Source organism: Micropterus salmoides, unplaced genomic scaffold (assembly GCF_014851395.1).
Source record: "Micropterus salmoides isolate LMB-PRFRI ecotype aquatic unplaced genomic scaffold, ASM1485139v1 Ms_hic_scaffold_9, whole genome shotgun sequence".
NCBI lineage: Eukaryota > Metazoa > Chordata > Actinopteri > Centrarchiformes > Centrarchidae > Micropterus > Micropterus salmoides.
In genome coordinates this window covers 26,471,735-26,498,780 of record NW_024044681.1, presented here as the reverse complement: position 1 = coordinate 26,498,780, position 27,046 = coordinate 26,471,735, and the positions used below count along the sequence as shown (strand labels likewise).

Genomic DNA, 27,046 nt, shown 5'->3' with positions numbered 1-27,046 from the left:
ATATTTTAAAAATCAATCATTATGACGCTGTCTCTTCTTTACACTATAAGATCACATTAGGATTCACATTCCCGTGATTGAGTAACTTCTGTAACAACAGAGACAACCATCCATCCAACGTGATGAAATCACAAAAACCTATGCAAAAGCACACATACTTCCACAATTCATGAGAACCTAAACTAGCCACAGGCAATTTTGTATGGATATTGAGAAGTTGTTTTGCAATAGGCTAACTACATGCACTTGTCTGATGCGTGTAGCATCTAGATGATATGCTTGCGGAGAATAGTATATTAAACTGTAACCTTCTCATACAATAAAAGCTGCTGTTGTGATATCTAACATGTTGGCTTGGCCACCAGGGAACAGCCAGCTTTTCAACAGTAAGTTTATACGCCCAACAGTCTGAGGTAACACTGCAACATTTATATAGATGTGAACACTTAAACAGTATTGAGTGACATTTATTGTAATCATACAATCAACATAAAACGTGTTACTGAAGAAGAAGGCGTGGTATTTATTATTTTGCCTGAAATGTATAAGCCAAACAGTTAATATTACAGTAAAATGCTAAATGTGATAAAACACAACAAAGAGCTGTAGCAGGGGATCAGCAGCTTGTATTTCGAAAACCACTTTAGAGTATAATTAGCATGAGTTATTCCTGAAACTGTGCTTATTTCACAACATAAACTAATGCGTTGCAACCATGTGGAGCATCATAAAATATACATAAAATGTTAAAATCTGTTGTCAGAGACTGCAACAATTTCAAAGTGAATGTTTTATACAGATTCACTCAGGAACACTAGTCTCGGCAACAGTCGTCTTTTCAGATGTAGTATAATTGTACACGATCAGAGCTTCCTGACCATGGTTCCTGCAAGTTAAAAAAAAGAAAAAGAAAGCACAACTGAAGTTAAGATTCTCTTAAATGACACTCTTTATCTGAGAAATATCTGGATTCAGATATCCTGACATGGAACCTCTGTGTGACCTCTTTGTCTTTACCTCTTTGTCGTTGCAGGTTCCACACAGGCAGCCAAAGAGGCCGTTGATCATCTGAATGGCGCAGAGAATCACCTGCAGGCTGCTGACTGCTATCTGAATGATGAACAATCCAACGTTGAACTGCACCACGTTCTTAGGCTCTATGCAGTTTCCCCACAACTTGTCATCAGTCAGGTAGGAAAAATCACTATTTAAGAGAACAGGCGTATAAATAACCAGGATTTCTTATATCATAATAAGTTACATCAGACAGTTACTTCTGTTTGTCACCTGTTTTTAAAAGGTGTTGTCCATTCATCACCAACTTTGCAGAGGGGCCCGTTACTCAAACCAAGCACCGCTACAAAGGCACTGTAAAGGCCACCGGCCACACCCACTGCAGCAAATACAATGGATAAGAACATCTGCAGAATTAATTAATATCGGTATATATCAGCAGATTTTTTATGAAGGTTTCAAACTTATAAATAAATGTCCTTTTTTAAAGAAAGAAAAGGAGAAAGAAAATGTTTTGTGCTGTGGTTATGATGACCATTCAGCATATTTCACTTTTTTTAATTAATTTTTTAAATAATTCTCAGCTTAACAGGTCTCCATTAAACACTTGTATTTAGTTGAGTTTCTTCTTCTTGACCTTAGAAACAATAATTTGATGAAATGTTAACTCAAGGTATGTTTTCCCTTTATCTTTTACTGACCACCTAAAACATCTACTTCTGACCGACTCACCCCAAAGCGATTTCCACAGCAGCCCTCTTCTCCAGTCAAGCCGATGTAAAGTGCTGGGATCAACACCTGTGGCAGTACACATTCATTGACAGGGAACCAGATGCAGCATCAGTGTCAAACATGTTCAAAATCATTCATAAATTTAGTTAAAACAATTCAGCACTTTGAGGAAGTTAGTCCTCAGTCAGGTTTTGAGGAATTCCATTTCAAACTGTGGCATTAAAAGTTTGAGACTTGTAGCAGTCAGGCTGAAAGGTGCATCATTAAAATATGGGGTACATGATGACACTAATCAACAATGCAACGGATCTGAAATGTTGCTAGATTAAGAGAATCACTGAAGCACAGATTTAGGATCCAGAAAAGGTGAGGTAACCACTGAGAAACCAATAAAAACATATGCAAAGTATAAAGCCAATGTTTTTCAGTTTTACCCAATGCTGCACATTATATTTCAGAATCAAGCTTAGAGCAGCTTTTAGTCCAGAGTCTCACACTTTAATAAGAGGCTAGACAACTTACCAGTAAACCCCCTCCAACGAGTCCCCCCATGTATTTCACCTCCTCGGCAATGTGTCCATCTTTGGCGTACTTGATGTCCCCTCCGGGAAAGAACAACACTATGTTACAGATGATGGCTATGACCACTAATGGGTACAGAGTGTAGGCAATGCAACGGGAGCATTTTCCAGTGCACATGTTGTCAGGGTGAAAACTCACTAACTGATGTCAAAGCTCTCGCTTATAAGGTTTTGGCTCATGTCCTTCCTGTTTCCAGAAAAGAGAAGTCGCACCCACACTTGAGGACACAAGTATAATGGCTAATTGGTATGGGAGGTGTAAAAAGGTTATTAATAACAGAATCATATGTAGTTTGTTGTGTGTACTTTTGTGTAAATTATCGTCCTTAGCGTAGTTTTAATCAGACAGCAGACTTTGTGCTCTGACTTGAGTAGGGATTCTGTAACTCTAAGAGATGTGTTATCAAGGTATTTTAATTTACATTTCATCATGAATGAATGCATCAGACTGAAAGAAAATCAATGACTTTAATAACTAGGGTAAAAGCTATTTAAAAGATACCCTGGCCACTGAAAATTTGTTTTGCTCATTGTTACTCCACTCCAGATTTAAGGCAAACACTGTGCAGAATGATGTTATGTGCAGAGTTCACCTGTCAGTTTTAGAATTCATCTGTCAAAGCGGGATCGTTTATCTGTGCTCGCTTTAAATCTGAGTATAAAATGTGTACCTATACAAGAAGGATTTTGTGACATAAGTTTGGAAACCAAGCATGATATGAATACAGTTCTCCAGTACAAATATTGTGGATTTTACAATGAGGAAGAGGGAGCAGACGTAATTTAAATCAAGGGTTTTCAAAGTCTGAGATTGCGGGCCTCCTTGCAGACAAAGCTTGGAAAATGGTGCCCCCTTCCCCACCACATCTTTAGTTTACTTGGTAAGTTTCGCTCAATTCCTGGATGCCTATGGGATCATGATTATATTATTTGATCCCATAGACACTAAACATTTGAGCCAAAATAGCCAAAATAGCCTAACTTCTAACTTAACCCATAACTTCAGACTACACCAAATAGTTAAAAACAAACAAAAAAAAAAGATCTGTCCTAAGGCATTTATTAGTTTCTGACTCTGATGGGGGGAAAACAGTTCCCCAAAACTGAACTCTCACACATAGTAGGCTATACTATGTGATCTCCTGTTGATAACTAATGCAATAACTAATGTAGGCCTAATATTGTTTCACTTCCATTCACTGAGCCCCCCCCCCCCCCGCCACACACTTTGAAAAGCCCTGAATTATATGATTCTTGATAATATAATTATCAAATGACAAGGCCTATTCGAAACAGAGAAAATAGGCGATGTCATGAAACCTGTCTGAGGACGCCATGGAGAACTCCGTCCAAAATGTTTCAATGTTATATTAAAAATCCATAGGGAAACATATTTATCCGGGGGGAAAAGGGAATAAAGAGGCTAGGTGCATTTTTTATGAAACCGTGGACTTCCGGACACGTTTACCCTCAGAGATAACAGCTGGACGGACAGACGGGGTCTACACTCCGCTGTAAATATTGGGGATCCTTTGGACCACTCCCCCTGTTACTGAGCAGTACTCCTGGCTGCAGCTGATCCACGATGGCCACGTCTCCTGTCAAACACTTCCTGGTTACCTATTTAATGCCAGAAAAATGTTATGAGGAGATTTGCGTCAACTTTCACTTGCACGGTGAGGCTTGTTGTTGTTACATTTCGGGTAAAATGGGTGAAATGTTGCGAGAAATCTTTCCAGATGTGCGGGAGGTAGAGTCTTGGAGGGCTTTCGCCTCTCCCACTTAGCCTATACTTATACATTGCAAACTTTTGGTAACCTATAACTGTGATATTATATGTTACGTCTGTGTTATTCTTTCTGTAACTCGTGTACAAAATCATGTTTTAGGCCTCTCACTGTGTTATCCAACATTAGGAGTTGGCCCGAGTGAACATCTGCAGTGATTGTTTTAACATTTTTCATTTGTCCCAGTGCCTTGCCTAAAGTTTGTGCTGAACAGAACTGTCGGAGTTTGGATCATTCTGGACACTTTCTTGTGTAAGACTTCCCTTTAACCTATCTGATGTAATCACGTGACAGCAGCAGCAGCAGGGCATCACAAACAAACACAACAAAGATTACATAATAGCTTTTCATCAGGGCACACTCACATGTGAGATGTCTTTAAGCAGACCACGAGAAAGAAATCACCCAGTCATTATTTCACTAATATGTCTCTTCTCACTAATCACATCAGGATTCACATTCCCATGAATACTATGTAGATAACCAGTCCTGGTGGTGATATCACAAAAAAACCCATGTGATCTATGTAAAAGCACAGATATTTCTCACTTCATGAGAAACTGCACCATCCTGACTTCCTGTCTGTCATCTCCTTGCAGCACAGCTACCTCAGCTGTTGAAGATACTGTGGAGAGGAAGTGCAGTTGGCCTGAGTCTGACTTCCGCTCTGCTGCAGCTTTATGCCCTCTCATGTCCTGTTGTGTACGCAATGGCCAACAACTTCCCTCTCTTGTACGTATTCCCTATGTCAGAGTTCTTGGTCTGGGCTGCTTTTGCCCTGAAAGATCACACCGTGACTCAGTGTTGCTTCATAATCATGTTGCTAACTTCTCTAAACATTCATGTGAGATGTAAAAACTTTAGAAACGGACAGTTGAAGTTAAAAAAAAAAGTGTCAGTCTAAGCACTGTTTTTGTATTTCATCCATAATTTAGTTATGGTTATCATGAATTCTCTTGCCACTTTTCGCCAACATTTCGTCATAAATCCCAAGAGTTCATCTGTGTCTGTGATGCTGGAAACTACACCAAGTTTAATGCTCAACCGGTTTTCTCAGATTGATCATTCTGTATGAATTCACCAGCTGTGGAACTGAGTCGTTTGCACAAGGCCCTGGGTGTAGCCTATACTGGTGACATCCAGTCAATAAATATATGAATGATGTAGACTACACACCTTAATGTAAGCTTTAAAGACAAGTGCATAAATGTACATACTCTGCAGCTGAGAGCATGAATCTATCATCATAGATGTGTGCCTTACATGTGTTTTACCTGAACTCCTCCGCAGTGCTTGGGGTGAGAGGCTCTTCACGTTGGCCCAGACAGCAGCGATTGTCTTCCTAATCCTGCATTATCGTGGTGATTCTCTCAAAGGTTAGCACACATTTTTCTAGATTCACAGACTGTACTGTGGACAGTAGGCTACACATTCCAAATAATGTGTAGCCTACTTTCTGACTTTATTCTGTATTTTTGTTATTGTCATCAAATTGCATGAAAAGACCTAAACCAACAATGCATTAGTTCGTCTCTAAATACTTTGAAATGAAATACACAAATAGAATGAAATATAATGAAAATACAACAATGCAGTGAAAGTAAACTGTAAGATTAGGAAATAATAATGTAGTAAATAGGCAATCTCAGGTTTTTTTACAACCAGACTGAAACTTCTCAAATATAAAACTGAAATTAAGGTAATAATTTAGCTGTTAAGCTGTTTTTTTAAGAATTAAAATTTTAATTTATCACTAAAGGAGCCAGATTACTTTTCTTTGGAAGAGATTGCACAATAGCAGTTCTCAGTGCCAGTGGGAAATACCAGTTAGCAGGGGAGAGATTTACAATCGCTAGCACTTCATCCTCAAAACACAGTCTTTAAAAAGGTGGTGGGGAAAGGATCAAGTGAGCAGGTGGGGAGCTTTAGTTGCATTACTTGGTTCATGAGCATGACTTTATCAACAGTAGCAAAGTCACTCAGTGCAGTGGGAAAGCGTCCAAAGAAAGGGCCCATGCACAATCTTTATACCATGGTTTAGATCTGACCTGATTTTTGTTATTTCGTCTCAAACTCTTCACATTTTTGAGGTGATGAAAAAGTGGATTTTTGGAGCTGGATTAATGAGGATGTGAAAAAAGGCATTCTGGGATTACCATGATTTTTAGAAATCAGGGTTTGTTAAAACTGTCATAATGGACTTGCAGCTTAGTTTTTCTCCATTGACGCTCTGCTTGTCTAGATTTTAGATGTAATCTTCTTAGGTTTGGCTGGTGCTGCAGGGTCAGTGGTAGTCTTCATCTTAGTATTTATAAATGGCTAACAAAATTCTCTAAACTAAAGAACTTCAAAGGTGAGATAACGTTTGGCTCAGTAACAGAGCTAGATCATAATAACATCTGAAGGTGGATTCAGATAACAAGTTCAGATAAGTATTGCTTTTAGGCAACACTTACAATGTACCACTTACAAGGGAAAAAAACATACCAGCCATATCGGCCATGTTTTTATCAAACCACTTGCTCTAACACATGTTTCCTCACACTAGTGGGACTGTCAACTGTCCAAAGATATTTTGGACATCATAACTTCAGTGTTTCAGGTGGCTGTCACTCACACAGTCTTCCTATTTCATTTTTGATCAGTGCTTTCCTGGAGCACCACCTTGTGGTGTCACCACGCGATAACCTTTTCACAGACCTCTTTTTTTTGGAAGAGCAATGACAACACTGGTTTAACAGCCGGTTTAACTTTGTAGGTTGAGATGATTCATTCATTTCAACATTTGTCAGATAACTATTCATTGTGAAAGTGAACATTCTTGCTATTAAATGTTTGAACGCTTCTTGTGTGGCATTATTTTCTTGTGCATGAAGTTTCCAACATCTTATCATCATGTTTGCATGACAGGGATGTTGTTCCTCTTGGCCTACGGTGGTGTGATGTTCCTTCTGGGCTCCTATGCAGCTGCAGGAGTCGGCTCAGTGATGCAGTCCACAAGTTTGGCAGCTTTAATAGCAAGCAAGGTAGCAACTACGTGGCTTATGTTGTCTGTACAGCTCCATTTCTGAGCTTTCATGAGACATGTGAACTTTGAAGTGATTATGCACAGAGGAGAGTGAATTTATTCACTAGGTTTGTTGTTTTCAGGGTCTCCAGGCTGGAACTAACTACTGCAATGGTTGCACAGGGCAACTGTCCACTCTGTCTGTGTTACTATCATGGATAGGGTCTCTGGGTGTCTGGTTTGTGTCTCTACAGGTATTCAGGAATTGCACACAAACATAAACATAGCTGGACGACTGTATATTTTACTCCAGTCTGTCAGTGTTGCCTTTACTAACTGAGATTGCCTCCAACATGTCTTGTAGGAGACGGGATGCTCATTTGCTGCTCTGTCACACATACTGTCAGTCTGTTTCAGCGGTGTCCTCCTGGCCCAAGTCTTCTGCTACAGGAGCAGCACCACCACCACTAAAAAGGAAGACTGATTCTGTGCCAGATGTTGGCATATCAATAACTGCGCGGTGCAGAAGTAGCAGTAAATGTTTACCGGGTATTTTCATACAAATATATCTGTGCTGCAGAGTCATGTGCTCTGTGTCTGTGTAAATGAAAACTCTTATTGTCTTAAATTTGGTATCTGCAGTTAGTTTCCCATTATTGTAGGAAAATATGTTGTCGCCCCCTAGTGAGTTAAATAAAAACTACACACCTGGGTAATATTTTTTAATAGCATCTGCAGGTGACCTTCAAAATAAACTTTGCGTTTTTAGGTGTATTTAAAGTCACCTGGTGGCTAGTTTGTCATACCATTTTGAAATTTTTGGTTCACTAAACTGCTTTCAAGTACAAGTACACACTGATCATTTAAATCTAGTTACAGGAACAGTAAGGAGTCATTTCTAATACACATTCGTGGTTTTAAACTGGGGAAGAAGTGCAATCACGCGGCAGACACGAGTGAGCACATAGGCTTTTCCCCGATTAGTTCCTCCTCTGTGTCCTCTGCAGATGATTCATGTCAGGGCAGATTTACTGTTGACACTGCTGACTGGGAAAATGTTCATTTAATAATAATAATGGTAATTCCATTTAGACTAATTGTGTGGTAACCTCTGTTTTTTTCTATTTGACATCACATACTGATTCATTATTTCTCTTATATCCCTTTAAAGATATTTGTGACTACATTTTGTTAAAAAAAAACCTGTTGCTGTCCATGTTTTTTATTTTATTTTTATATTTTTATTCATTGAGGCTCACTGAGCATGACCTGCCCAATGGCTCGTTTCCTACTTGCACAGAAATTTACACACAAACATTTACACCTGGGAGCTGCCCATTGCTGCACTGGAGCAGCTGGAGTGAAGGGATAGGGCTGGAGGTTGTTTTTTTTTTTTTTAGAGATGATTGTTAGTCAGTCATTTCTCTGTTCTGTCAGTCTGAGAGATTGAACGCCATCAACCTTGAAGTCACAAAAAGGGCAGTAGAGTACTATGGAAGCTACAGTAAATCATGTCAAAGACGATGAATAAAATAAGATTTTTTTTACGTACATGTTAGAATTGGAAAATACTAAAACCATTAATGTTTAATTTCTTCCTAAGGACCAGTTTTGTGTGTAAGAACGCGACTGGCTTCTGAGCTTCAAGCCAGCCACCGTGGACAAAATGTCCAGTGTTCCTCCGTAACACTCCACAAATTGACAGGAGCTCTTGTCAAAACACACTGAAGTCCCAATGGCAGCACATGTAATACCAGTGACTGCTCACCAGCTACAATACTTTTTTTAGGTGTTACTTTTCAACATGCTGTGTTATACGCTCATATTTTATGAGCTGTACTGTGGACTGAATTTAATGATACTGTGATCATTGTCTCTGTACAGTCAGTAATAAAAAACAATGTTGCAACAGAATAGTCATTTGTGAAAACATGTAGAGTTAACAGAGCTGTCGCCTTCAGTCACCTTTGTGTCAGGCGCATTCAAACGTTATCTGTGTGTACATAAAATACATTTCCCTCTGGGTGTCATGTCACAACTCAGGCTATGTTGTTATGTTTGCATTTTCACACAGCTGACCTGCTTGTTTCCAAATTAATTAGTTCCTTTCAAATAATTTTGTATGCTAAACACTATCGGAAATCTTTGAAATGCATTAGTGATGTGAAAACAGATGGCTGCACTTTCTGTTCTCTAATAATTCGATCAGCCGGTGGGGAAATTTACCAATTGTTCAATTTTGTACGCAGTGGTGAGAAGATTACTGTAATTCTTGTAAACTCAAGGAAATTAACCTCAAGCCACCGTCTTCTCAGCTGTGTAAGACATTAGTACTAAAGGTTGAGTATAATATGACAGAAAATTAACAATTTTCATGTCTCATATTCAATTCAGCCCATAAATAACAAGTGAGTAAAACCACAATGTTCGTCAATAAAAAGTCATAATTTATTTGTTCAAGTCCGTTGCACAGACATGGTGCAATTAGTAACACATTTGTGAGACATTGCCACGCCACTGCATGTAACAGCCATTATACATTTGCAAGTCATCAGCAACTTTACAGTGGAACCATCTGCAAATAAGCAATCTCCTGACAAATGTATAAAAACTAAAATTAACATTATTGCATGTACTTGACATAATCAGTCCTCCCACAACCTCTCTCCTTCATTCCCCAGGCACTTAAAATATATAAATTATCCAGTAAGTTTGGAGTTTGGAGTCATTGTAGACCACTGTTAACAGGTTTCTATTCATTTATTTATTCAAGGTAGTGGACTAGTTCACTCCTGAATAGATTTTACTGAGGGGTCTTTTATGTAGCAGTAATTGTTCACACAGTCTAGTTTCTAATCTGTTTCAGCCAGTTCAGTTTGGAGTTTTCAGTACTACTTGGTGTCTGAACCACTGAAAATTGTTCATTTGGCTTGATGTGAACTAAACGAACTGCAAACGTTTTGGCACAAAGTTTGTTTTGACAGGAATCATTCACAGATTAACTGCATTACATCGAGAAGTTACAAAGTCTTACATGGCAATATAAGGAGACCAAAGCTTCATAATACAAATAAACTCAAGTAACATTGTCTCCTGTGTTGTATTATGTAAGACGACAAATATGTGCTCATAAAGCTACAGTACATTTATAACACGTCATGATAAACAGTGTTCACAGTGTTAACACAGTCCATTTCACGGTGATCAGAATAATCTGCAAAAGCTTCACAAAACCATTAGTCTACCGCACACTGGAGCTGTACCAATAATGACACAGAGTTGTTGAAGTCAGTGGAATGCCCTTTTCTAACTGTGTGAAGAAAAACTCAACTCATCATGTCATCTGCCTTTACGCTATAAGCCTATTTTAAGCTGCTAAGTAACATGCTCATGCTGAGCTGGACATCGTAAAATTATAGTAGGTATGATGAACATGACTGACATGACTGATATTCATTCACATCAATACCAAAATAATTTAAGATTAGTGTTTTTAACTCCTGTCTTGAACTGAATTATTTTTCAAAGGCCATAACAACACACTGTAATAAATAATGGCTTAAATGTTAGACAGTAAATATTATAGTAACAATATCAAATACATCAGGTAGAAGTATTAATTTTGATGATTTCATTATCAATTGATTAGATAAAAGTACCAAACAAAAAATAAATAAAAGAAGTTACAATTATAAATTTGATTTAAACCAAACTTGCAAGTTCAACTTGAATTACAAAATATACTCTTTGACAATTTTTTAAATTTATTTCATTCTGGATTAAGGCACACTATTTTGTAAGTAGCTTTTCGTATCAATGCTATTTTCACAGTTAAGATTGTAAATTTATTTTGGTATTTACATTTTTTTGTCAACTTTGAACTGAACTGATCTGGCAACCTTGGAGAGTGCTCTTTGTAAGGAGCACTGGAACGATGTTCTGAATCAGGATGATCTCAATATACTAAAAGGTGAATGAATGAATTAATGGATATTAGTGGTGGGACAGGAACAGCAAGTATCTCAAATCACAGATTTTGCAAACATACAGAAGATAATTTAGTCAATTTAAACGGAAACTTACACATCAAACTGCACTGGCAAGCTTCTCCTGGCATGACCCTGTACATGATTATGATAAAGCCATGTAGCACAAATGATACATGAACTTAAAGTCAATTAATTTAGTTTTTAAGTTAAAAATACCAGGTCTTTCTTTATCTACTTTTACTGTACTTAACATTATCTACTGTTTTTCTTGTTAGTGATTTTATCGTCTATTCTAATATTGCACTATTTATTATTCTAAAAAAGCCCATCTAGGCATAAGTGGTGTAACAATCAATAACAATTATGTATTTGTCCCTATAAAAATAAACAAAGATGCATAAAGAAATAAAATAAATCTGTGAACAATGATGCACTAAACTGTGTTTGTACATATCAGTACGCTGGTCAGAATGATTGATATGTACAATATTCACCAATAAACTGGACGATACAGCATATTGAAGGCATTTGTAAAAAACAACAATAATGTAACTCAAATCTGATGTCTTTTCCCTTTTTTCCATTTGAGGTTCTAAAAAATTATCCATACTGTGATATATACAACATAAATTAATATATTCTGTTCCAGTTATTTAATAAAAGCTATATGATGTTTACACCGAGTGAAACATTCAAAGTCAGGACTTCATTTTATAAACATTTTCTCCAAAACTCGGCCTAACATATTTGATGCATTTGGAAACTCCATAAAAATGTAAAATAAGTTATGTGGGTTTGAACAAAGTTTATACTGACTAGATTAGTTATAAGCAGGTTCTCTTTGCTTTAAGAACACTTCTTACCTTGAAGGCAAAGTTGCTTACAGGAAATGCCCAGAAGTCTTACTTCTGTTGACATATTACACTCTGCGTTGCCTCCAGTAAATACAAGGCTACTGCAGGTCATTTGCTTTTGTATGACTAGCACATTTCTTTACTCTTGATTAAACAGCAGCATTTACTTTTATCTTTGTTTCATCATACTGTATGTTTCCCTTTGAATACACTAGTTTAGACTGTTACCTGTGTTAACATGTGTTGGCACAATCCATTAATTTTCTCAGGAAGGACCAGTTCAGAGCAGATTATTTCATATATTTTGGAGAGCTTTAAAAGAGCCATGAGGTTTTGTTGCATTTGTCCTGGAGGACATCAAGTATGAGGTCTATTGCGTTATCTTCTAAGTTCCTATATAAGTTATCTTCACATCTGTGCATATTTGTCACTAAGTCAAATCTTTTATGATATCTGTCTGATATCCGTTTTGACATTTTCACCTTCTCTCTGATGCATTTTGACTGTGTTTTCTCATTGGAGTGTATAATGTAACCTTTGCTCTTTCTCTTTCCCTTTAAGAAAGGACAGTAGCATCGCCTGGTTTTTCTTTTACTTCATAATAGTGAACTCATTAAATGAGGACTCATTTAACATATGCACTCAGAGCTTAATGAGTTACCCATTTCCCATTTCCTTGTCCCTGATGTTATCTGAACTCCTGGTACTGCTTGCGCAGTTCATCCCAGAAGAACAAAGACAGAATGGTGTGTGGCCCAAGCCGGAAATAAGACGCTCCCAAGCCTTTGTAGAGTCCCATCAAGCCCTCCTTCCTCAGCGTCTTGGAAAAGCAGTCAGCAAATCCTTTATAGAGCTGTCCCTAAAAGATGAGAAAATGAAAGTCAGCCTGGATCTGGTCAGCTGACTGTCCCAGCTGGATGTGAGTGTTTAAGCTCCTTATGATCAGTCATTACTTATAAGTTATAATCCTTCAAAGAGTACTCCACCTGTTTAGCTATGAAATTGCTGACAATTTCATAGCTAAACAGGTGGGACAATTTTAAAAAAATTTAATAAATCTATGCAGCATTACCCACAATGCAACTCGACCACCAACAGTTTGGTAAGAGATTCAGGTGTATCGTGCTAGTAGCGGCTAATGTAGCCTCAACACATTGATTTAATAAACTGCAATCAACAACGTTGTCTGACATGGTAATACTTAAATTGTGATCGAATGTTCTGCATGAAGTGAAATACGCACATGCACTGGCTTTCTGCATCGACTTCATTATTCAAATATATATATTCATGTGAGACCCTTGTGCGTTGGTGCAAAATGAAATAAAATTTAACATATTCCTCTCTCTCCGCACCTTGCCCAAGTGATCCACGGGCTGGTTGTAGAGTCGCGTGCTCACTACATCAAATGGCGTCATAGCCATCACCACCACCACACTGCTGATCATGCCGGCACTTAGGGCCACCAAACAGCTGTCCTTTGAGAACACCTTGGAAAGAAGAAAATAAGAGGTGAGGCAACAACCTCAAACATTGTTATTATGTCATCATATTACAATGTTTACACTGTTGGGAAACTTAATGCAAGAAAACTCATTTGAAAGAGTTTAGCCTGGAAGGGTGTTGAAACGTTTTCCTGTGTATGCATATTCTGGGAAGGTCAATACTATAGTGGCACAACAACGGGATATGTGTGGAGGAGGCTTAGATGCAGATGGCGGATGTTTGAGATGTTGTAATGTACAAAGGATAAGCTAAGAACAATATGTCTTTAGTCTAGAACATGTCATGACCATGTACATGTACACGTGCATCTGTTGTTGGCTACAGTTAATGTGTGTTATCTCAAAGTACTGGAAGAACTGAGGAGAGACTGCCTCCCCTCAGTCATGTAATGCTGATCTAGCCTATTGAGGATTCAAATATTGTGAGATCTGGAATTTGACTGCCAACTCTCATTTGCACTAGAAGAGAAGAAATATTTCACAATGTTTCCACAACATGTGAGGGTCTGGTAGCAGTACGATAGGAGTGAGAAATTACAGGATAGAGAACCCTCTTTGCACCAATGCAGTGATATGAGACCAGTATATCATCATCAGGGCAGCCCCATGTGTGCAGCAACTTCTAAATTTAACTGTTCATGATCTCCCTGCATGCAGTGAAACAGAAGAATGGTTCCATAATTAGTGCCTATGTTAGATACACACTCCAATTGCTAAAGCTAAACCTGTTTTCTATGCGAATCTACTGTGTTACAACACAAAAGCATATAAAAGATAACTGCAGAATGCACAGAAGAGGAAGCATCAAGCTATAAACAGGCAACATAGCAGCAGCTAAACACTTTTTACCTCTGAACATTGTGGAACAGACAAGTTGGCATATTGTCAGCTCTATCTTAACACTGATTAATACAATGTTAAAATCAAAAACTAAGCTGCACTTCAACAGAGTAATACAGCAGCTTGTGCGACTGGAAGCGAGAGTGTCAGTGGGGACGTTGGGAGGTGTGGACAAAGCGACCTCCACCCTCACTGGCCCACCAACCAATTGAAACAGCCCAAAAAGGAGTCTGGGAATTAAAGAAAGAAGTACAAGAAAACTACATGTGTCTTTTCTAAACATTTTTGCAGATTGGTCAGTGTAATACAAACACTATTTATTGTTTATGATTGTATACTTTTGAACTAGAGCAGGGTCAGTGTCATGTAAACTGGTGCACCAGTTGTGTAAGCTCCATGTTTTAAGCCAGAGGGGCCAATGAAAGGTGTCGCATTTCTATTCCAGAAGAGTCCAACGCCTCGCGCTTTGTTAGAGTCACAATGACTGACTTTGTAATATGTGCACAGCTACAGACTACAGCTTATCTCTTCTCAAGACTGTGTCTCTGAGTTAAGGGCAGCACTTAATGATTATTTTCATGATCAATGAATGTTGATGATCATTTCTCAATTAACTGCTTAGTCTAGAGTCTAGATAAGAGGTTTTTCAAAGAGTGAGGCGGACCTATTCAGGGGGCTTCGAACTGTCAGGGGAGGCTCAGTGAATGGAAGTGAAACAATATTACATTAGTTATTACATAAGTCATCAAAAAAATAAATCACATAGAACAGCCTACTTGTGTGTGATTATAGAGTTCAGAGATGCAGTAGTTTTGGGAAATGGTTTTTCCAACTTTATCAGAGTCAGAAACTAATTTGGTAGTTTAGGTTAGAACTTTAAAAAAAAATGTATTTGGTGTAGTCTGAAGTCATGTCAAACAGCAACATTAGGTTATCTTAGCTGTCTATGGGATCAAATAACATAATCATGATCCCGTAGGCATCAAGAAATTGAGCGAAACTAAGCAGGTAAACTACAGGGGCGTGTGGGGGTCGCTTTTCCCAAGCTTTGAAAACCCCTGCTCTAGATAATATCAGCAAATAGTGAAAAATGGCCATCACAGGTACCCAGAGCCCAATGTGATGTCTTCAAACTGATTGTTTTGTCCAATCAACGGTCATAAACCCAAACATTTTCAGTTTACGTCATGCTCTTCTCATATAGACAAAGAAAGAATGTGAGTTATGCCAGAACCCAGTGCGGTCAAAGGGATGATGTGCACACATGGTGGGGGGAGGCTGAGGAAACAACATTCCCTCAGTCAGCCTGTTCCCATTCCTCACCACTGCATTTAGACGACTTTCACGTTAAGATGTAACCTCAGCGAGCCTACTCGGGAGTAGCAGTAAAATATTCTAACCTGTAGGTCAATCACAAGCTCCTTGGAAGAGGAGAAGGTAGAGAGTTGTGTAGCTGACCCCACGCTGACCCTGGGTACAGCAGCACTGGAGCCCCTCCACAGTCCCAGAATGCCATGCTGCCTGTAGATCGCTGCCAGAGCTTGGACCATTCCCTGGCAGGAGGAGGAGGAACTTGTGAGGAAACTGCTGATGCCCCATATTTTATATAATCAGCTTGGGGTTATTCTGTTAACTTACCTGGTGTTTATACTGATGTCCCACTGCAATAGAGGAGGTGGACTGACTCTGCAGATGAGTCTTCACCTGTCAATGGAGACACTTTCTGTTTACAATCGTCATACTTCCAACACTTATAGCAGCTGATGAACCTTTAAAGAAACAAATGAAATGAAGTGAAGTCTGAAATATAGCAAGGTACTAACTGACCAAGTATACGGGGCTGCCCATCACGGCTCCCACCACTCCGGCCACTGCCCCCGCTAACGTGGTTTTCACCGCGCTGACCCGTCCGTTCGTGTGGATGTAACCGGAGGACTCAATGATGGCGTACGAGCCGAGCCGGACTCCATTCATAAAGAACTGATACACCAGGCCGGGCGCCAGTCCTTTCTGTAAGCCGGCCAGTCCGTCCACTTTACCGATGGTGTAAAAAGCGTGGAAAACGTTACGATAATAAACCTGGTAAGTGCCCCGGCTCTGGAGCTCTCCCTGGAGCTGCATTCGCGTTTTGACGACCTCCAGCGGGTTGGTGAACAGACATGCTCCGCACGCCGCAACTCCGCTCAGCACGAAATCCATCGCGGGAGGACAGATGTGAAGTTCAGGACTGCAGCCGGTCCAACATGTCCTTCCTGTCTCTTTGCCCAGTACTGATTCCTCCACCATCAGTACGCACATATAGGAGCACTTCATGAGCTCCTCGTAAACTCGTAATTCCGACAAACGAGATGGTTGATGCGACTTGTCTGTTAATCAGCCTATGGTTGATCACCACGAACTGTTTAAGTAAATTCAAAGAAGACATATTAGTGTAGACTTGTAGTCAGCCAGTTTCATATGTATGTATTTTATTTTGTAATTGTCCTCTATCTGTAAAAATGTTGTGTGTTGGAGGCTATAATTTTCCATCAACCATTTTAGTTTAGTTGCTTCCCATTTATGTTGTGATTAATTTGTGTAATGGTTTACTACTGAAATACATTTCTATTTCAATTTCAGTTCGCCTATACTTTGTAGAAAAGAAAATTCTTCAGAATCCAGTCAACAATATTTTTTATTTCAAACAGTTATTAATAATTTACACATTAGGACCAACGTTTGAGAATTTATAACAAACTTTTAAACATCCCAGAGAGAACCACTGCATGTTCCTCAAGTGTAACATGCTAATTGAATTTAGCTGGAAACCTGTGACAAATGCAGGTTATTTCATAAAGAGAAAACGTGCTATAATGAATATATTTAACCAAAAAATGCGTGTCAGATATAACGTACATAAAACATATATATATAATTATTTACATGGACGGGTAACTGTCAGAATAGTGGCGATAGTCAGTTTAATTATAAATGGTCCTAAGCTCCAACCGTCCCCTGAACATCTCATCTCTCCGGCACATACGGGTACTTCAACGTAAAACGTCATGGCCGCGAACCTTTTCGGGAACTAGAAAACCGAATATCCTGCCTGTTAAACCTTATTGCGGTGTGTTCAGCGCTTAAGTGGAAAAGAAAGTAGGTGCCAGTTCACCCTTTATTCACATGTTGTCGTGTGTATCGGTGTAGTGTTAGGGGTTTCTCTTCTACCTACCCTGTTCCTGCTGAGATTAGCAGGCAGGCGAGAACAGGAACAGGTGAGCGTCACACAGTGCCCCCTGGGTAAAGCAGTTTATTTAGGGCCATATGAATCTCCCAGAGAATCGGACATGGAGAGGGCAGAAAAGCTTGTGAAAAGTGCCAGTGAGAGAAAGAGTCAAGCACTGGGTGTGTTTGCGTTACCATTTTGACACATTTCGTGTCAACCAAGTGTTTGTTTTATCGACATGTCTTACAATTATTTTGAGATAATTAAGGTTGATAGGTCAGCCGACATGCCCTATGGCCCTTCAGTCTTCCGAGTGCATCAATGATCCAGCAAGCCAGATATTGATTATCTGGACATCTGAAGCTATGGAGTCATAGGAGTGCCATAAAAAAAGAATATATCTGTAAAATAATAAGAAAATAATTATATTAGTGCTGGTCAACTATAACATTTTTTATTTATTATTTAAAATTTTGTTATGTCTTTGTTTTTTCAAATGTATTTATTTATTATTTTTATTTATTTCTCTTTATATTTGTACATTTATTTGTTTTATTATTTTACAGATTTATTCTTTTTCATATATCACCAGGGTATCTTTACTTTCAACCTGTTTTAAATCGAACTGTTTGAGCTAGGCTATTTATTTGAAGAAGACAGTCCTATGCTTCTACTGTACTCCAGCGGTCAGTCTCACTTACTAAGCTAAGTTGAATCAACATGTTCTTGTTAAGGACACCTACCTGGATTTTGCAATACCTTAAAACAAATCATACACCAACTGCTCCTCTCAACACAGATGGCTCCAGTAGGGTGTCAACTGAGTTGATTCACTATGTTTTTGTTTAGGGCCCTTCCCTAGTTTCCTCCTTCTCCTCTACAGACAAAATTCAATCATCTGATTTAATTCCTGTTCAACTACAACTCATAAATACCAAAAAACAAATAATTCACCATCTTTTCAGAGCTGCCCGGTTGACTGTTGCACATGCCTAATCCCAGAGCAACAACAATATAATTACTAACAATAACCTTCCCATGGCATGAAAATCTCTGCTACACAACTAGATTCAATGCTGAACAAAGACATCCTTCCGCATGTATTTGATGAACCCAAGCCAGTGATAGTAACGTTTCATGCTGTGCGTACAGACTTAATTAGTTGAGCTTGCCTGTGCAGCTATACCAAAGATGTGGGTCATATGTCAGTAGACAAGCTGTTGTTACTCTGGTTAGGGAATGATTGTCTCAGTGAGAAACTAACAAAAACTAAAACTAGTACTGTGTCGCTATCAAAAACTCTGCTCATTTAATTATTTTTTTCAGCTGTTGGTCAAATATGTCTTATCTTACGTATCTGTTTAAATTTCAGAATAGTACTACCGACATTTCTTGATATTTAACAGTTGACCTTCAACTGATACACATCATTCAGTATTTCTATTGAAATTGTACTCGGTGAAGTAAAGTGACAAATAGTTGGTCGCCAGGGCAGCACCATTGCTCTCAATTAGATATAATGGTCTTAGGGAGACCAGTGACTTCCAGTGCTGTTTTTAGCCACATCTCTGTTTAATCAGCTGAAGAGCACTTACAGCTCAGCTGCCCACACACATTTTGACAACTCCAATGTGTGTGAAAATGTAATGGGATTTTTACTGCACACTGAATTAATCAGGAAAAGCTTGATATACCTGCTTGTCTTAAAAGCACAGTAAAACATCAACATGTCATTATTTAATCAAGCCATTGTGAATGTCATTGTAAAACAATTGTAGCAGTAAATGATGGCAGTAAGAGCTTAAACCCAGATGATGTTTGATATTGATATGTTTCGAGGGGATTAAAGATGTAGTGACACTATTTCTGAGCTACTTGTCTGGGTGGATTTGTTCTTCGTCACTGAGCAATTTAAAATCTGTTTCACCTCTACCCCTGTTAAATAGGATTTGTGCTCAGGGTCTTTGGGCTTTAACAGGCCAAAATAGGACTACATTTTATGTTTGGTTTGTTGTTCAAATGTTTGTTCTATTGAGCCAACTATTTGTTTTGTTTTGTGTCTTTCTGTTGTTCAAATTGTTTTACTTTCCCGAACAAATGTGCTTTTCTTTGCACAAAATAATGACAGTATTCCTGTTGGGCCAAACATCCTTGACAGTTTCTGATGGTGAAACTACAGCACCTGCGCAAAATTTCTCAGTCCTCAGCATACCATACTAACAAAAGTTTCAATGCTCATATTACTAAGGTCACTTAATCAATGCAACATGTGCTTTCAAAGACATTTTTCTTATTTTAACATCATCACCCTCATGAGCAGTTTTGCAACATGAGTAATTACATCACCACCACTGGCATGCATTTGAATTGTATGTAGAAGGAAATGGAAAAAAAAAGGTGATACTTCGTGTCTTTTGATTACTGTCAAAATGTTGCAATGTATTGAGTGTCTGTTATAGTACATTGTTGATTACACATACAAGTGATTGAAATGAGGTTTGGTGTCTTGAATAAAAACAAAATTTGTGGTCGATACAGAACAGAAAAAGTAAACTGGTGCTGTGAATTATAGTCAAAATTATCTTTTTATCTTGTCAAATTGTAGGATTTACTATGTTAGATTTTGAAGAGTGTACCATTTTCTATTATGCTAATTGAAACTCTGTTATCAAAGCTCAGCCAACACTTTTTCTAACATATGGCAAATGACATCCTGCCTGGACTTGTTCAGCTGCATATCTAAATTCTCATACAGATATACATATGTTAAAGATAAAACAAAGAATTGAGGAAAAGTTGTGTTCTTAGACACTAAGAGGAGACAATCCACTTTGGCTCTACAGCCTTCTTCTGAACCCGGCTGTCAGATTTCTGGCCAACGTTAAGAAGAAATTATGGTTACTTCCCTTTGCCGGGTGTCTTAGCTTTCATTATTCCTCATCGGAATGATTCAAAACATAGTAGCTTGGACAGGGAAAACAATTCAAATGATCAATTAAGACTTATGTCAATTAAGAGTCAAGGTTAATTTTTTTGTATGAAATATGCATTCCATGAAACCAAGCATGAATTCATTGTTGAACAGTCGAACGATGCCTACTGAGTTATCACTTACACTAATAGCTTCTGCCTCTAATAACGTTAGGGTGTAATCCTCACCAGCTAATGAATGACCAAGTAAGATTTCAAATGCAGGGTAAACCTCAATCTGATGCCCCTACCTTTTCATCACACCACCCTGGAGGAGCGAAGGCGAGAGTCAGTGACTTGAAAGAAAGCATGTTTAACAGGACAGAGATGATATCTGTTTGTTCTGGTTGATAGAAGGGGAGATATAAATATATGTTGGATGCTGACCAGTTGGATTTACTTTATTGCTTTCAAGTCCTCAGTTGACGTCCTGCTACAGCAATAAAGTACGGTGAGTGATGGTGTATCAAAATTAATTAAAAATTGTGTGTGGGATGAACTTGATGTAAAATACTGTTTTTCTTAAATAAAACAACTGCTTATTGATATGACATTATTAATTTGTTAATATTACATATTAAATATTCCCTCAATATAGAGTCACCTTTTCATAATAATATTTCATAATTAAAAGTAAAAAACATTGATATCAATTAAATTCTGCTAAATTCTGCAGTTTCCTGTTTTAAAAAATTCTACTCCTACTAAGTTTGCTTTCTTTTGATTTAATAAGAGCTGCACTAAGATCCACGTGGACCAACCATAACATTTTATCTGTTATGCATCCTCAGTTTTGTTTAAACTCATTATAAACATGTTTAAAAATGTAGGTAAATTTACAGGGAGCTCAATCATCTATGTATAAATCTCTGGTCAGAGTTAATTGGATTGGTTGTAGAGTCAAGAAAGCAGCTGCCCATGCCAACATTTTCAGCGTTATATGTACCAGGTCAGGACAGAGTACACACACAAAATCCACACCTAGATAGACTTAACACTGTGATCCAGCGACCATTTCCTGTCCCATTTTGTTGCATGCATTTTTCTACACGGTGCGCTGCACACACAAAGAGCTCAGCATGCAGTATGAGACATTGTTTGCAGGGTTTTTTTGAACAATGCGGAGAGCTCCGCCAACTGAAGGTTTAAAACAATTAAACAACAAAAACAGGCCAAGGACTAAATGTTTCATCTGTTTGCAGTATATTTCAGCATGGAAAATGCCAAAATTGTAGTTCAAATGTGGAAATTTGCAGAACTGAAAGGACTGAAAGGAACCAGGTTAAGGAAGTGAGAAGATCTTGGGCGGCGATGCTCTCTTTTTGACCTTACTGCTCCCAAAATGTCTTGCCTTGCGTGAGTGTGTGCACAGCAACTTAATTTAATGCCATGTGTGTAGCATCTGAAATAAAAGGCCCTCTTCGGTGACTTTTGTCTTTAGAACAGCAGGGTGCAGCATATTACAACATCACTCCTTCTACACCTTCAATATTTTCTCACCTGGAAAGTGATTCTTATTTAATCACAATGAATCCCAAAAACATTGTTTTGTATTACAAATGTCAAGACATTAAGAATCAGTTCATCAGAACAAAAACAGTGTACAGTGATGGTTATGGGAGATCCCATGCTGGCCCTCTTGGTTAATTAGAAGTGGTAAATATTATCACATTATGGTAACATGTAAAATCAACTGCTGAGTGCAAAATAGACATTTTCAGCACTCTCATTAACTTCCTTATTGGTTTTGTGTGTGCCAGACAAAAGTGCAGCCATGGACATCGGTGGTTTGGAGACAGTGGTGGCAAATTCTGCCTATGTTTCAGCCCGTGGCAGCGTGGATGGAAATGCAGCATCAGCCATGCGTGACAAGAAGATGCATGCCAGGCTGAAACTCCCACACCTGAGAGATTGTGAACACATGAAGGCAACTGTAGACACAACCTTTGACAGCATGTGTGTCCAGCAGCCCATTGGCAAGCGTCTGTTCCAACAGTTTCTGGAGAGCGATGCAACCTACAAAAATGCAGGAGAGCTATGGAAGGACATTGAAGACTACACCGTATGCCAAGAGAAGGACAGAGTGCAGAAGGCCCAAAAAATAGTCAATAAGTACTATGACTCAGCTTCGAAGAATTTCTGCAGCTTCCTGGAGGAGAAGGCCATCACTCGAGTTAAGGAAGACTTCAAGAACATCCGTGGTGACCTGTTCAAAGAGAGCGAGCGGCAGCTGTTAAAACACCTGGAGAAGGCCAGAGATGGCTTCAAGAACAGCATGTACTTCTTGCGTTTTGTTCAGTTCAAATGGCTGGAAAGCCAGCCTGTTGATGAGGAGTGGTTCATGGACTTCAGGGTCCTGGGTAAAGGAGGTTTTGGGGAAGTGTTTGCTTGCCAGGCTAGAGCAACAGGCAAAATGTACGCCAACAAGAAGCTGGAGAAAAAGAGGCTGAAGAACCGTAAAGGCTACGAGGTAAAGCACTAATGTGGCATCTAATGTTCCACCCATAGCCGTTCAAAGTGTCAATCAAAAGAGTAAGGACACAAAGTGAGTTCATTCTACAGGCAACCTCATGATGATCTACAGCAGGAAATAAGAAAGAACAGGTTGTGAGAGAAAATTTCTCCATGCAGAGGTTTAGTTTTTACCACAACAGCTCAATGTGAAGAAGCTTGTGCTGCTCTCAAAGAACTCACAAAGCAGCTCAGAGCCAGACTCGAAGACAGGACACTACACTGAAGCCCACTGCCTCTAAAGGCATCAGTGTATAATGAGGACTTTTTAAAGCTAGGTGGGGCTTACCTCGCAAAACGAATAAAAAACTCCCCATCTATGTACTTGATGTACTAAGAATGGACCCAATTCTCAAAGCACATATGTAACTAATAACATTAATGGTGGCTCAGTTCCATCGTACAGTACCAGCAGGGGTTTTCATGTGTCATGGAGAGCTAACAGTCTGCAGGTTTTAAAACTAACCAAAGACTCTGCAAATAATTGCTTCAATGATATCGTCCCATGCTGAGGTGAGATGTTGCAATGAAAACCTGCAGACTGAGGGCTCATCATGGCACATGGGTGGCCATCCATCGAGCATGCTGCGCCAGAGAAGCAACATTCAAAACACTTTGAAATGAAATGTAAGGACCTGTGTTTAACAAGTCAAAAGAACGAGCGTCCTCAGACCAAGTCTAATCAGGCATCATACCCATGTGGCTGGACAGTAGGTGTTTAATTCTTTCTAGCTGCTGACATTGTACAGTCTTGCTTTTGTTGGATTAGTCATGTTCTGATGTTTGATTTGTGTTTAGGGAGCAATCGTGGAGAAGCGCATCCTTGCAAAAGTTCACAGTCGCTTCATTGTGTCGCTGGCTTATGCCTTCCAGACCAAGACTGACCTCTGCCTAGTTATGACCATCATGAATGGTGGAGACCACAGGTGCTCTATATAAACACCAAAAACAGCTTTACACACACACACACACTGATATCCAAAGACTGACTTCAACACTGTTCCTTTAAAGCACATGCTACATACAGGTTTCTGTATTTAACGACAGTGTTACACTCATCTCATCTCTTCTAATCAGCCTAAGGTAGATAAACCTCACAGCTAATATACAGACTAGACCCTCAGGTGCATCATGCTGCATGTCAGAGAGTAGCTCAAGTAGCTTCTCTTCCCTCTTCTACTTTTCAGAGAGGCCTCTGAAAATCTGTGAAACACCCTAACTGTATGTTTCACAGGTTTCATATGTACAATGTGGATGAAAAAAATCCTGGTTTTGAGTAGCAGAGAGCACGTTTCACCACAGCTCAGATCATCTGTGGGCTGGAGCACCTTCACCAGCACAGAATCATCTACAGAGACCTGAAACCAGAGAACGTACTGCTGGATGATGCAGGTGAGTGAGTTTTCTCTGAAGCATTTCATGTATCTATATGCACGTGCTGATACTACATGTACAGTCCCAAAGTCAGTAGAAACGTAAATTTGTTAAATCTCTCTGGGGCCCATGTCACAAAGCAAGACTGGTGGCTTAACCAGATAACTGGCTTGACCCATGACGCTGGCTCACTTTTAACCACAGGAAATCACCATGGCCACTAACTCTAAGCCCATGTACCAACTAATTAAATCACTGGGAGAATGGAGGTGTCACCACACTACAGAATCTAAAAAAGTAAAATATGATAAAGAACAAATAAAAAAAAAAAGTAAGACGTTGTTAAGCGCACAGAGCAACTTAAAGATCAGACAAATAGCTTTGCTTCAAAACAGGGCTTTTAAGATATAGCACGGATCTAGTTTGTTCTAATAACACATGACATTCACAGTCACCTTGCTGACATTGTAAATACCAAAAAGATTCTCCTCAGTGATTAAGCCTATATTTTGCACTTATATTCCACCAGTGCAGTTCAGTGAACAAGAACGATAAGATTTTATTAAAAGATAAAACTATGTTTTATTATGTTTCATTAATCAGGCTTGGAGTGAAAACCTTCTGAACACAATAGTAGGTTGTCTGTTCAATAGCCATATGCCACTGTTGTAATTGAAGCCTTTCCACTCAGGACACGTCCGCTTGTCAGATTTGGGTCTGGCTGTTGAACTTCCACCAGGAAAAGATAAAACTTCGGGATATGCAGGAACTCCAGGTAAGTGAACCGATCCAATATTCAAAAATGAAGTTAAACAATTCTGACCCTGAGGAGGGGAAACACTCTCATCCAGGTCAGCATTACAGAAGCAGTCTGTTGTGCGTGAGATCTTATTGTCTATGATTATAGGTTTCATGGCTCCAGAGCTGATCCAGAAGAAGGAGTATGACTACACGGTGGACTATTTTACTCTGGGAGTCACCCTGTTTGAGATGATTGCCGCCAAAGGGCCCTTTAGAGTACGAGGAGAGAAGGTATTAAACACGTGTGACACATCAGGTGACCTTTGAGGGCAAAAATATCTTCAACTCACCTGTTCGCTCTTGTCTAGTGCCGATTCCCTGTTGCCAAATCATACATACAAAAAGTTCTCTTTCTGCAGGTTGAGAATGATGAGGTAGCTCGCAGAATCTTGAATGATGCAGTTTCATATCCACAAAGCTTCAGCAAGGAGTGCAAGGATATTTGTGAAGGCCTAATGGAGAAGGACCCAGCAAAACGCCTTAGATTCAAAAACAATGACTGCGAGGAGCTCAAAAATCAAGACTTCTTCAAAGATATTAACTGGGGACGTCTGGAAGCAGGTGGGCATCATCACCAAAATCAACCACACACAAATATATTGAAGCACTTCTAAACAAATCATCATACATGATTTAAACAGCAGTAGCTTTAAACGAGAACAAACATCAGGACACTGTGCTCCTTCTAGCAAATATCTTATTAATTTCACCTGTCAAATCCTACTGGAAAGGCAGGTTAAAGAGGGAATTCCAAACCTTAAGAAATAAGATGGCACAAAAATGGGGTGAAATATAAAAAGAATAGGCATTTTCAGTATGCCATATTTAAATTTGTTTATGTCCTCTGTGTTCCATCTAAAGGTATGCTACCTCCTCCATTTGTCCCTGACCCTAAGATGGTCTATGCCAAAGATATTAGCGATGTGGGCGCCTTCAGCACAATCAAAGGTGTCGTCCTGGATAACAAGGACACCGAGTTCTACAATGACTTTGCTTCTGGCAACGTCCCAATCCCCTGGCAGGAGGAGATGATCGAGACAGGCGTGTTTGGAGAGATGAATATCTGGGGAGAAAACGGCAAACTGCCCAACGACCTCGACCCAAACTACGTGGAAGCCAAAGGTGGAGGATGTGTGCTCCTTTGAGTGGAAACAAATAGAAACAGAGCAGAGGGAAGAACATCTATTTAGATTTGGTATGTGCTTATTTGGTGCCACTTACTCATACTCTGTTGGAATAAATTAATATTATTTGTGTATTTATATATTAATATACATATTATGTACCATATTTGTTATATTTATAGTTTAACAGTAAAAGTGGCAGCATGGTAAAAAATACATCACAGATCTGAAATATTATGTAACAAAAGTGTAAATATGGTTGCACTAATAATCTTTTTTTAGTAAGTACAGACAAATTAAAATAAAATATTTTATATAGAAACCACATGCCATGTTTATATAATAAATTGTTTGGACCAAAGAAAAGCCACTGTATTGACATTGTACCTTTATAGAATTATTGTTTATTTATTTATTATATAACAAATAGTATTTTAGTTATTGTTATGGCAAACATTGTTGATAGAAGAGTTAAAAGCGATCAATAAAATCTGCTGTTGTTGTCTGATGTGTGCTGTAAAAACTAATTCCTCCTTGGGGATAATAGAGTCTTTTAAAAAGTCTTAAATGAGGCTGCTGACAAATGAAGAAAAGACAAGAAGAAAAATGAAAATAGTAAATTTCACTGGTTCTAAATTAATCTCTCTTTGTCCTCACACCACAAGGAGGGATGATTGAACACTAAGTCATACAAAAAAGTTCAAATTAAATAACTATATTTGAAAATTTGATAATATTATGGAGAGAACTTC

At 38.8% G+C, this 27,046-nt stretch overlaps 4 protein-coding genes across 4 annotated transcripts; 2 read left to right on the top strand and 2 right to left on the bottom strand.

The window, feature by feature from the left end:
- Positions 1-449: 449 nt before the first annotated feature.
- On the bottom strand, positions 450-3,521 carry LOC119894768 (transmembrane 4 L6 family member 4-like). The gene is made up of 5 exons (XM_038707434.1): positions 2,269-3,521; positions 1,747-1,812; positions 1,288-1,421; positions 1,018-1,204; positions 450-886 (listed from the first exon to the last, which is right to left on the bottom strand). Exons 1-5 carry the CDS (start codon positions 2,443-2,445, stop codon positions 839-841), a joined length of 612 nt encoding a protein of 203 aa, XP_038563362.1. The 5' UTR covers positions 2,446-3,521; the 3' UTR covers positions 450-838.
- A 257-nt stretch (positions 3,522-3,778) lies between these two features.
- LOC119894767 (mannose-P-dolichol utilization defect 1 protein-like) lies at positions 3,779-9,159 on the top strand. Its single transcript, XM_038707433.1, has 7 exons — positions 3,779-4,003; positions 4,301-4,366; positions 4,714-4,846; positions 5,405-5,490; positions 7,025-7,140; positions 7,265-7,375; positions 7,486-9,159. The coding sequence occupies exons 1-7, from the start codon at positions 3,913-3,915 to the stop codon at positions 7,603-7,605; spliced, it is 723 nt and encodes a 240-aa protein (XP_038563361.1). The 5' UTR covers positions 3,779-3,912; the 3' UTR covers positions 7,606-9,159.
- A 388-nt stretch (positions 9,160-9,547) lies between these two features.
- Positions 9,548-16,737, bottom strand: slc25a35 (solute carrier family 25 member 35). The gene is made up of 5 exons (XM_038707431.1): positions 16,137-16,737; positions 15,948-16,013; positions 15,710-15,862; positions 13,320-13,454; positions 9,548-12,823 (listed from the first exon to the last, which is right to left on the bottom strand). Exons 1-5 carry the CDS (start codon positions 16,620-16,622, stop codon positions 12,653-12,655), a joined length of 1,011 nt encoding a protein of 336 aa, XP_038563359.1. The 5' UTR covers positions 16,623-16,737; the 3' UTR covers positions 9,548-12,652.
- A 5,408-nt stretch (positions 16,738-22,145) lies between these two features.
- On the top strand, positions 22,146-26,769 carry grk1b (G protein-coupled receptor kinase 1 b). Its single transcript, XM_038707546.1, is given in 7 exon segments — positions 22,146-22,954; positions 23,794-23,921; positions 24,230-24,387; positions 25,061-25,144; positions 25,277-25,401; positions 25,530-25,731; positions 26,032-26,769. Coding segments are annotated over 7 exon segments (1,677 nt in total). The 5' UTR covers positions 22,146-22,258; the 3' UTR covers positions 26,316-26,769.
- Positions 26,770-27,046: the final 277 nt, after the last annotated feature.